General features: G+C 34.5%; 1 protein-coding gene across 3 annotated transcripts in view; it reads left to right on the forward strand.

Annotated features, from left to right (window-relative positions):
- Nucleotides 1–12,908, forward strand: part of dnt (tyrosine-protein kinase Dnt) — a 314,732-nt gene that overhangs the window by 248,611 nt on the left and 53,213 nt on the right. For all 3 annotated transcript variants that reach the window (XM_081755891.1, XM_081755892.1, XM_081755894.1), the window contains 2 exons: nucleotides 6,678–6,915; nucleotides 10,668–10,827. In XM_081755891.1, coding sequence (XP_081612017.1) covers nucleotides 6,678–6,915; nucleotides 10,668–10,827 — 398 coding nt within the window. The remainder of the gene's footprint in view (nucleotides 1–6,677; nucleotides 6,916–10,667; nucleotides 10,828–12,908) is intronic.

A 12,908-nucleotide genomic window follows, 5' to 3' on the forward strand; every position in this document is an offset into this window, starting at 1 on the left:
AAATAATCTCTCCCTGCGCTCTGTATGTGAGTGGGGTGGAAAGTAAAGTGAAAGTTCAAACGAGAGCTCTACTTTAATTCGTAAATTAAGGCTAACCTTACAAATAGGTATGGTGTGGTTGAAACATTTGTTTGTGAGGATGACGCTGTAGTGGCTAAAAAAAAAAAGAGATTCTTTTATGCAATGCGTGCTGGTTATTCAGAAAGCATTTCGGGGATATACGTACACACCGTTTCGTCCCTCAAGCTCACAATATGACATGAATGCTAATAGTTAATCAATATGTAACTGTGGCCATCCGCGTTAACTTAGTGCACCAATTCTCTATGCATGAAGTCTGCCTTCCAAACAGCATTGGGTAGGTCAAGCGTACGCCCGAACCGTTGTCCGGTCAGACATTGAAAACTTGAAGTTAGCCCACAAAACCCATTCATGGAAACCGCTGGGATCACAGGGACCACATCATTCGATATGCCCTATGATATTTACGTATTTCAATTTTGTTCCATTCATTTATCTTCCATGGTTTTCATACTACGGGTACTGGAGTTTTCGAACCATATCATGGCGGCCATTTTGAAACTGGTGCACAATATGAAACATCTTTTGGTACAGCGTTACTTAGTTTTCCAAGACCTTTCGAACGAGGTATTACTCGACCCATGTTCCCATTTGACATTTCAAAGTTACCCCCCGTTACCCCCATTTAGGGGGGTGGAGAGGGGGTACTTTTGGCGGAATTGGGTTTCCCCCTTAGCAATATATAACGTGTACTTAAAACATTTCTTCTATGTTTTATCATTTTTCAGATATTTCCGTGGATTAATTAAAATGGCCCACCCTGTATATATATATATATATATATATATATATTTGTCTTTTGTTTCATTTTATTCTTTATTTTTCAAACAACAGATAAAGAAAATATTAAACACTGGACTGCTAACTCCATTTGTGTTCAGTTTATTTAGATTGCGTTAGGTCGAGTTGAATATTTAAGTTAAAGGAAAAGGGAAAAAAAAAAAAACTATAAAAACTTAAAAGTTAATATAATCTATGGTTCTTCGTTCATTAGCTTTTTCGTGTTAGACGCACATGTGGTGTATTGTATAATTTGGAATGAATCTGAATTTAATTATTATTAATTAAACCATACTTTTTTAATATGCGATATATCATTCGTAATGCACATGGTATATCCACACACTCATATAGACACTATATATATATATATATATATATATATATATATATATATGGATAAGGTATTTGTTACTATGTGATGCAATGAAAACCCAAATTCGAATACAAGAATAGGGAACTATAATGACAGATTTAGTAGTAATATATGCGCAAGTATCTGCATCTAAATGTAGGTTAATTACGACCACTTGGATGTCAAGATGTAAGCTAATAAATTATGGAAAGTTACTGTCGAAGTCATAATGTCAGGTGTGAAAAGTCTTTTGACATCGTGCTTTTTTTTTTCTTCTTTTCAAACTGTTATTGCTCTGATTTGATACAGGCACAATAAATTGTATTTGCAATATTAAGTCAGTGTTTATATTGCTATTTTTTTTAAATATACAGGTCAGTATATATCTTACACTGAGAGCGAAAGCTTAAAATATTTCAATGTTTGCATGAAATGTAGTTTACCTTAACTTTGCCAAGCGCATTCGATTGACCTGGGGAGGGGGGCGGAAAGTCAGCAGTTCAGTGGTAGAATGTAGGATTGTGAAATTTTTCGATATATCGATCAATTTATCGGTATTTTCAAATAGGAAAATACGAACATAAAAAAGTATTACTAATCGAATTTTTCAATATATCAATTCAACATTTGTCTGTCCTACATTTCAATATGTTTCTATATTTTTCATATTCTTGATTAAGTTTCAATATTACGATTTTTAATATCAAATCCGAATGTCGCACAGTCTTCTTGCTACTAGTTCACGTCTGGTACCAAGGGTTCCTGGCTCGAGCTAAGATGTGTGTTTGCGGTGGACAGTATCGTGTCCATAAATTTCTTACCATTTTCCTGTTCCCTTCTCTTCCCTATAGGGTAAAGATCACACGAATAAACAGTAAACTCACCTTTGTGACCTGTGAATAATATTTGCAGTTATTGAATAATTTCGGTTCACACTGGAATCTTCTTTTGCATCATAATTTCGGTTCACACTGGAATCTTCTTCTGCATCATAATTTCGGTTCACACTGGAATCTTCTTCTGCATCATAATTTCGGTTCACACTGGAATCATCTTCTGCATCATAATTTCGGTTCACACTGGAATCATCTTCTGCATCATAATTTCGGTTCACACTGGAATCTTCTTCTGCATCATAATTTTGGTTCACACTGGAATCATCTTCTGCATCATTTCTCTTTGTTGCAGTAGCTTCTGTATATAATTATCTTCGACAGTTGTTCCCTTAAAGAAACAGATCATCCGAAAAATAAATGATTTGGTTATCACTTGTTACTTTCCGCACTTATTCATGTATGGAATTTTGTTCGTGCCGTGGAAATTTCAATTACGAATGTCACTGTTTTTTATTTTTCGAAAATAATCCTATAGAATGGTGAAGAATGTAGCCTCTTAAAAGTGACGTTGTTCGTCTGTTGACATATATCAGAGCAAAAACTGTTAAAAGATGGTGGAAATGGTTTCTTGATATGGGTTCAGTGTTCCAAGAATAGGTGCAATCTGTATCCTTATCCTTCTCTTCCAATCGGAAATGGTAGAAATTATAATTTATTGTTACAGTGTTAATCTCAATAAAGCAAAAAACGATAAAAGATACCGAAATGCAGTTTCTTGGTATGGATTCGGCATCTTAGGAATACTTTTTTTTTTGTTTTGTTTTGTTATAAACAATGTTCGAAATGGAGTGGGGATATGGAATACCCCATCTCAAGAGAATTATGATCAGCGTGTACATTTACCGTGATTAACAATGGGGTATGCTTACTCTGAATTGTACTGAAACATTCCACCCACTTCCTTATATTTTCCACTTCAAACACTGCTTTTAAAGTACACCAAAATCAGAAGTGATTGAAATTCACTTCAGCTTCCAGTTTAATATTGAATCTCATAGAGTAAAAGCGGTAGTAAATGGCCAGAAACAGTTTCTTTGTGTGAATGAATGTGTGTGTGTGTGTGTGTGTGCTAAAACTCCAAAAGTATGCCCAATTTTTGGCTTTTGCAAAGAAACTTTCTTTTTTTAAATGTGGATATAGCACTCTATGTAGATAGGTGTCAACTTGACCTCTTAACTTTCTAGTGATACCGGAAGTAACAGAAATTTATAACGTTCTTCCGCACTGAATATTGACCCCCGTAGAACAAAAATGGTAATAGATATCGGGGAACGGTTTCGAGAAATGAATTTACCATCTCAAGAATAAGTTCAATTCCGACTCTATACGGCTATTGAAACCGGAAACAGTAAAAATATACTAACTCTTCCGGCTTTGACATTGATAACTGTAGATCAAAAATGGTGATAGATAGCGAGAAACTGTTTATTTGATGTGAGTTCAGTGTCGCAAGACTGACGTGAGTTCAATGTCTGCTTTAATTCCTCTGTCCAAAGCGGAAGTTGTAGAAATATCTCTCTTCCGATTTAATGTTAGATTTGCATAGAGTAAAAACTGTGATGTAGTGTCATCATCCCAAGAGTAGTGTCATCATCCCCCTGTTGTCCGTCTGTTGAAACCAGAACTGACAAATCTATAATCTTTGGGTAGAACATTAAGTCCCTATAGTTTGGGAATCTACTGTATTTTCACGCTGTGAAACGACACTAATTTTGTACTTATGTGAATATATTCATAATCTTAATGGATGTCTCTTGTTCATATACATTTACATAATTTTAAATCATTCTTATCTTATCTATTGTATGATCCATAACTTTTGTTATATTTATTTTCTTTCGTGTAAGGACTACGGAGACCATAAAACTCACGCCTTCCGGCATTAAGTAAATATAATAAACATGTTAAGAGACTAAGTGTGGAGTAAATAAAAACTTAAAAAACAAACTTGAATATGTGTGTATATATCTGCCGAAGCACATGTAACATTCTCCTATTCTGCTATGCTAATGATTGTTGACGTGCACTTAAAATATGTCAAGCGACCTGAACATACTAAAAGTGTGACTTCCTGCAACGAAAACATTTCAGCAGTGCTAAAAGTTTCCCCAGCGCTTGTTGGTAGTTTCTCTTTCTGATGTTTTCAAACATAACATTACTGGAGATCGTAACACATGTGTCTTGATATTTTTGTGTTAACGCCACATCAGGGAACAGGTAACTATAACGCAAACAATGTTCGAAAGGCAATGCTTTATCACCACCGAGTTTCCCGTGAGCTCTGGAAATGTTTCTTATAGTAACAAAACATTAAAGAAAGAAAGAAAAAAAAAAATAAATAAATAAAAACTCATCTCGGACGTTTTCTCAAATACATAGTTCAACCTTTCGTATACAGTATTTTGAATCTTGGAAAGACTCTTAATCCTGAAATAAAGAAAGATAAAACAAATAGAAAGCGTCGTATTTACTTTATCATTAATGAAAAAAATCTTAATCTTTGTCTAGATTTCCCAAACCTAAATTCAACGTAGGGTTGTTTGTGTATAGGATGACTCAAAAATTATTTCGATATGTGAAGTACAGGGTGAACAAAAAGGCACGTAGTCAGTGTAGTCATTGAAGCACTACAACAATTGTTAAAAGTGACCACCATTTACTGCTTCATTTATGTGCATTCTTCTGATTACGTTCCTGAATACGCAACGGAACGTTGGCCGTAAAATGTTCACAGTTAGTTTAATGTTCGTCTGTAGTTCTTCTAAAGTATGCGGATGGTTTATGTAATCTGCTGTCTTCACATACTCTCATAAGAAAATATTTGGTGCAGTTAGGTCAGGAGACCAGGGTGGCCACAATGGCTTGGAAATGATGCGCTTTGGTCACAAGATTCAATATATTCTTCGTGCATTGATTCATGAATTAGATTTCCAGTGGAGAGCCGTGAATTTTGAACTATAACGGTGGCTCGGAATCCATCTTAAATTATACTATTGGTCTCATAGAGCCTCGGTGCTATAAAAAAAAAAAAAAAAAAAAAAAACTCTCGAACCAACCATGACTACATGAGTGGTGTAAGAGGTTGCACTATGCTGTTGAAACCATATACCTTCCGGTATGAACTGTATTCTTCGTGAACAATTTGTAGTTTTACGGATAATTTAGACTTCTTTTATTTTGTTTGAAAAACATTGTGTGTGTGTGTTTGATAAGCCTGAAATTTTTCGAATCTTCATCCTTCGTATATATTATATAAATGCCATACAGGGATATGATGGAGGGTATACGGGAGTGTACGGCGTATATCCACTTAATATTTTTATAGTTCATCGGATATTCACGTTAAATCAGAAATGTATTAGAGAGTATAAGGGTGGGTATACGTTATATATTTTGAAAATGGTCGAGCCTATACTTAACCAAAAATTCTAGCAATACATCACTGTTGCTATCACATTCGCAAATAACCGGTATGGGCTGAGATATTAACCGTAGGAATCCCAAGTTATTTTAGATAACCAGTCATCCCAAGGTGGGGACTTCTCGAACCCACTTAGTATAATTAAAGGCAAAGGATTTATTTAAAATTTTGTTACTCCTTAAGTGTATATGTACTCTAGTACATAAAACACATAGAACTTACGTTTTCCATTGTCCAAACTTTGCTTTTTGTAGGCTTAAATATAATTTAAAGCGACTCACTTAGCAAAACAATACTTTTATTGCAAATTTTTAACGTGTAACAGTTTTGCCAACTATCCAATTTTTCTTCATAATATCTGATAAAACCAAAGTGTATAGTTGGCAAAACTGTTAGACGTTAGTAATTTTTACTATAAACTTATTATTTTGCTCAGCAAAAAGCTACAGTGTTCCTTGTTGATGTCGAGATCACAAAGTGTATAAAAACAGACACATCTGCCTCCTATACTACAAAACTGTTGCCTGGCTGGCCAGTGTGACCAGACACATATACTTCATTTAATTCGGAAATATGAGAGAAAAGTTACTTTTGATATTCTTACCAGATAATACTCTGATACTTTAATAATTAAATGTATGATCTTCAAATGAAATGGTTCAAAAGTAGAGATGGAGGACTTCTTGGACCCCTTCCCCTACTTTATAAGCTACTTACGAACTAATTCTTTATATTACCATGGCAAATTGTCTAAGTAACTGTAACTAACAATTTTTTTTAAAAAAATCGCTCATAACATTGTATTTGATATATTTTTTTTTTTTAAAAAAAACAAACTACTTTCTGGATTTGAGGAACCTCCTCTTGAGATTCCTAAGGTTAAGAAAAGATTTTCTTAAACCGTAAAGTACGTTTCAGTTTGAGATGTATAACACATATTTCTTAGCGACTTTATCCTACTTCGTGTTTTCTGATCTTTCATTGAAGGGAACCTCAAACTTCTGAAATACCTTAATAGATTTTCGAAGGTGCGGCCTCATTGACTACTTTTATTTATGTAAGAATTTCAAAGTAAAATTTTCTATATTTAAAATCAAGTAAGCAAATTGCTAATATTTCACTTTTATTGTTTGTTTCATTTCAGCTGCCTTATATGATCTCATTTGACGTTTCGAACCGCGAAGCCCTGAGCACTCCGCAGCTCAACATCTCCACCGTTGGAAGCATCCCCACGCAACCACAGACGTTTCGAGTCACGCTACCATGCAGAGGGACGGTCGACGCCGAGGTTACCGTCACACTTACCATCAACATCACTCTACACGAAGCGACAAGAAACGTCACGACACTCAAGTTGAAGAGACTCAAAATATGCCTACTCGGTGAGTATATGAATACGGTGTATAAACTGTGCAACGGCTGTTTCGATAGCATTGTAAAGTTTTCAAGTAATGCAACAAAAAATTTTCGTATAGATGACACTAGTGTAAAATTCACTACTCAAACAGTATTGTTTTGAAAATAATTTTTATAATTTATGATTTTGTAAATATGATTTTAAAAAGTGTTGAAATAACCAGGTTTTGATGAATAAGCAACTTTTTTCGGGTAATAATTCCATTATTAGCCATTATTGGTTTATTTTCACACTGATGCCATCTGTACGACAATTCTGTAATACATTTAAAACCGTAATTCGCCGTCCAAACAGTCGTTGTTTATATAAATATCGGTGATAAAACAACTATGTATAATACAGTTAGAAGTATTAAGCGTAACTTACAGACAGTTGCATATAATGTGACAGTGTTCAAATTTCTTGTGCATACTCCTATATTAATCTATATACTTACAAGTAAATGTCAGTTTGTCTATAACCTCATTACGCAGTAATTACTGAACCAATTAAAACGAAACTTGTCATGATTATGAATCTTAGTCCTCCGAAAAATCTTAGATTTTACATTGTTAATTTTTGGTATGGGGCTGAGGGAAAGTGGCAAAGGGGATATGTAAAAATAATCGAAAGAACCACAGATATTTAGTGTTCAATCTATAGTTTTCCGAATTGCTGAGATGAATAGTGACACTACTGATGCTGTTCAACTCTAAATTTACCCCATCGGCTGAAGGGAGGATGGTAAGGAGTGACATGTAAAAATAAGTTAAGATGAATTGATATTAGTGTATTAGTGTCCAATCCATAGTTTTGGTTGTTGCTAAAATGAATAGTATCGCTCACGATACCGTTTAATTAAATACAACCCCCATCGGCATGTGGTGGATAGGGGTCCGAACTTTTGTCCTTACATTACGAACTTTTGTCCTTTCATCGAAATATATATCCTGAAGGGTAGGAGGTTCAAATGCTTCCATAAACTTATTCTCCCCTCGTGAAGAAGGGGCATTTTAGCTATTGTATAATCAAGTAAAAGATTACTCCTCTCTTATATGCAATATTTCGGTATCCTATTAGGCTGACATCATCCCTAGGACAAGTAAATCGAAACATCCTTTAACTGCAGCGGTACTGACTTTAGAAAACCTGGCTAGTTCTTAATCAGCATGTTTTAAAGGAAACAGATGAAAAATTTCTGTCATTACCTATAAATGCGTAGTAATTACTCCTCTCCTATATACAATATTTCGGTATCCTATTGGGCTGACATCATTCTCAGGGCAAGTAATTGGAAACAACTTTCAAGCTGCAGCGGTACTGGCGTTAGAAAACCTTTCGATTTCTTAATCAGCATGTTTTAAACAAAGCAGGTGAACTTTCTATCATTGGCATCCCCCAAGTCTCAATGAGTGGGAATACGGATATTTCACTGAAAAAGTTGCACGAATGGTCATCATCTTCATAAGGTAAACGTGTATCTAATGCTCTATCTGCACGGGCATCAGAATCCGGCTTTCGAAATTTAGTTCACAGAATATTTTCTGACCAGGAGCATTTTTTGATAAATACATTTTTTTCTCCACTTAAAATTTAAAAGTGCACTAGTAACTTCAAAACAAATTTTATAACTTAGTTTGCTGTGTGTAAGAGCGTTCCACCGTTGCAGCTGGAAGTTTTTCGATTTACTTGCCCTGAAGATAGTGTTAGTCGCATAGGATATGGAAACATATAGAAGAGCTGTAATTACTACGCGTTTATAGGTAAATATTGTCGTTTACTATATTATACATTATAGATAGTTGGTTTGATAACAAAAAAGACCAAAATTTATTTACTTACTTCTATAAATAAAATAATAATACTTTTCAAGTATAGCTTAAAAAAATGCACTTCTAGTTCATTGAAATATCCCATATGAATTTAACAAAGAAGTTTTGAGACTATTCAAATCATATTCACTCATCTTGCATATTTACCTAGAAAACCTGAGGAAAAACTTCCGCCCTCCTTAAATGAAATTATTGTAGGCCTATTCGGAAATTATGGACTAATACGAGAAACACAACAGCAAATAGTGTTTGAATTGAATGAAAATGGTTCATGTATATAAATTGGAGGAGAAACGCTTAAACACTTGAGTATGGAGAAGATTAGGGAAAACTAACTGGATGTAAGGGGAAAAATGGAGAGAAAAAGTTAGGAATACTGAAGTAGCACAGAAATTTATGATTTATTTAAGAGAAGAAGAAAAGTTCTTCTTAGGAACATGGTTGAAGGCACGAAGGTACGTTGAAATGAAAACAGAGGAACAGAGAGGATAGACCCCATTAAGATTGAGAAATTCCTGTGCCAAGATTTCTGCTCGTTACTACCACCGTTATTTCTAACAGGTATAACCCCTATTACCACTGTTACTTCTAACACGTATAATCACTATTACCACCGTTACTTCTAGTATGTATAACCACTATTACCACCGTTACTTCTAACACGTATAATCATTATTACTACTGTTACTTTTAACACTCTAAACGAAAATAACACAAAATGTCAGTGATCATAGACGCCTACCTTATTTTATTGATATATTTTGGAGCTCGTTTTGCGTCGAGAGGATTCCTGTTGTCCAGGATTGTTCTGCATGAATCTTGACAAGTCATTTTCAGGCTCATCTGAATATAAATTTCAGCCATAATAAGTTTAGCTTATATTCTATCATCTGACCATAAAAGTTTTGTTACAGCAAGTGCTCATTCAATATATGTGTTATTGACTGGTATAGCGAGAATATGTTGAATAATTTTGAACTGATTTCTGTATCTGTTTTTCTTGAAAAATGTACTCTTAATTTGCAATAATAATTATTATTCTTTTTATCAAGTGATGATATATTATAGGTTTGAAACCTAGAAAACTCCTCGAACATTTCATTTGCTTCGAAACTGATTTGAAATTTCATCCCAGCTTCTGTCAAATCATTAAATAAAAAACAGTGTAGTTGCCATGCGATAATACAGTCTCAACAATGAACAGAATTTAAACCTAACCTTTTGTTTCAATAAAATATAATCCTTGTAAATTACCAAAAAGAATAAGTACATATGTAAATTATAAGACTTGAATAATTAATTATAGGTAACTTAATATTCAGGTACGTTATTTTGGGAGGACAGAGGGGCAATCTCTCTCATAAGTTTGACAAACATATGTTTTTTTAATAATTTGTATATTAATATACTAATAAAATTATGAAACTCCTATGTTGGTGGACAATCTCCACTTCCGACAAAGTCTGAAATGACAACCATAAATTTAGGTCGTTGAGCTCCAGATTTGTAGAATGCATTTTGAACGCAATCATTCCGAAGGAGATCTGGCAACCCTACAGAGAGCTCGAGAGTCGATTCCGTTTGGGTTCGTGAGGGGTGTATTCCTTGTTTTCTGCTTTCATTGTAAAGCGGCTAAGAATTTCAGAAACCTGAGTGAATTAGATACCCGGAGAAACCTTGTTGTCCCAAATAAAGAGTGGGGACTCTTGTATCTATGGTCATTTAGTTGTATAGAATGTGCAAATATAAAATATTGAGCAAATATCCTTTACTTGTATCTTGGTCATTTAGTTGTATAGAATGTGCAAATATAAAATATTGAGCAAATACTAAGCATATATTGTATTTTACAGAGGGAAAACTATCAGTAAATTGTTTTAATTTCTATCATTTGTGTTCTTTACAGATTCCTATCATCCGCTTGTAGAGCCTTCAGAACATACATCAACGTTTGTTTTCTACATAGCAATTGGATGTGCATGTGCTCTGATCTCAGTCATCGCATTCATAATAATTTTTTACTACATGAAAAACAAAAAAATTCGACGGCAGGGGGAAATGCTGCAGTAAGTATTTTTTTAAAAGTCAATTTTATTAGTTCTTTAGAGTATGTCTTTGTTGATTTGCCTATATATATACATATTCATTCATTGTGTACACTTCTCTAGTGTTCTTTTCCTGTTTCCACCTTTTTTTTCCTCCTCATCTTTCATCGACGAGTATGCTTGAAAATTAAATCCCTATGTGGCGCCTTCGATATATGTATATTCTGACTGAACTAGAAACCATCGCTTCTGAAACTGTTCCAAGCGTCATAGACTTTTACAAACCACACTACTCTTGTCCCTTTCGAAAACAAATTTATCATTTTATTTAATAAACTTTTTGTGTTTTGAGAGTACATTACTATACGAGTATTAAAAATAGTATTAATTAAAATTTCCTTAATTTTATTCTTTCTTTTTTTTTTTAAAAAAAAAAAAACAAATCATATTTAAAAAACGTCGTAACGTAGGGATAACAAATGGAACATATTGCAAGTAAGCAGACTCCTTTTTCAATATCAGTATACTATGAGAGAGAGGGAGCTTGACAGCCGGATCAGCTTACCTTACCTACGCCACTGATACTGAATAATACCATAATTTTGATAATGTCTCGTGTTTTTTATTCTTTCAGAAGTGTTAATAACGGCGTATCAACAAACGTCTCATCTTGATTTCTCATTAACGATAGGCAGCTCTAATGTAATATATATAAAATAAAGAGTTTGTTTTTGTGTCTGTCTGTCTGTGTCGGACCTGGGGACCAGACGAGTGGACCGAGAATTACCAAATATGGGTCGCAGGTACCTTGGTTCAGACCCCAGGCCAAGACGAAGCGTTTTTTTTTTCTTTCTTCAAAATTCGAACCAGGGGGTCTCAGGTGGGCGTTTACCGGGACATATAAAAGTAGCAGAAAATGACCTATATTGGTGTCGAATGCATAGCTTTCGTGGTCACTGAGATCAATGGTGAAACTCCGATCGCATTAACTTCCAAATTCACCCCATTCGACTGCTGCGGGCCGGTGATCACCGAGGGGAAGGGGATACCGAGAGATGTAAAAATAATCCAAAATGACTGATAATAGTGTCAAATCCATAGTTTTCGCGGTTGCTGAGATGAATGATGATACTCCCAAAGGCGTTGCCTTCCAGACTAGAGGGTCTGAGGTAGGGTGACCAAATCGTCAACTAGAAAAAACGGGACAACTTTTTACTTTTGGATAGGTTACTCCCCTAAATATATATTTTTGCCTCTCCGTTCTCTATCTCTCTCTCTCTCTCTGTATCTCTCACCAAAAAAAAAAAAAAAAGGATAAATTTACATTTTTTTTCGTTTTAAAACCTATTGAAAAGGTTGTGGAATTAATTAAATAGCAAGTAACTATCAGCAACTAACAAAAAATGAAATTTTGCAAACATTATTAAAAATATATGAAACATTTATCAATATCTGTCAATCAACGAAATATGTCACCGGCAGAATTTAAACAAACTACTCTCAGCATCTGATTCCAACTCCCTTTATTTTCTTTTTCTTACTTTTAAACATTATTTCACTTACAATTAGTTTTCTTTTTACTTTCAGTTTTATAGTTCTATACTTTTGTTCCCCTTTCGTAAATGAAAGTACGTTATATCTTAATCAAATCACGGAAACAGTGTACTGTACTAATGACAGCACCTCAATCTTCCACCACCCGAAACAGAGAGTGAAAACAGGTTACATTTGTTCTTCATAAGACTTTCAGCCCCTTGCACTGTCGTCTGCGAAGTGAGGAGGCCTAGGAGGGAAAACAGTGCAGCCACCACATTCAAATATCGCAAACGTCGTAATGACGTTGCTCAGTAATTAGACATATTCCAATATAATCACATAGCTTAGGAAATAATAATATAAATTAGAAAATTTTAGATTGGGAAGTTTTTTTTTTGTACCCAATGTACGTAAATACGGGACATTTTGGCGTCCCGGGAAAATTTTTCGGGACACCGGGAATGGTAGTAAAAAACGGGACGGTTGGTCACTAGTCTGAGGGGACGTTAACTGGGATATGTAAAAGTAGTAGAAAATGACCGATATTTTTTCTTTCGTTATTCAGT

Source organism: Thermobia domestica, chromosome 4 (genome assembly GCF_964235325.1).
Source record: "Thermobia domestica chromosome 4, izTheDome1.hap1.1, whole genome shotgun sequence".
Taxonomy (NCBI): Eukaryota; Metazoa; Arthropoda; class Insecta; order Zygentoma; family Lepismatidae; genus Thermobia; species Thermobia domestica.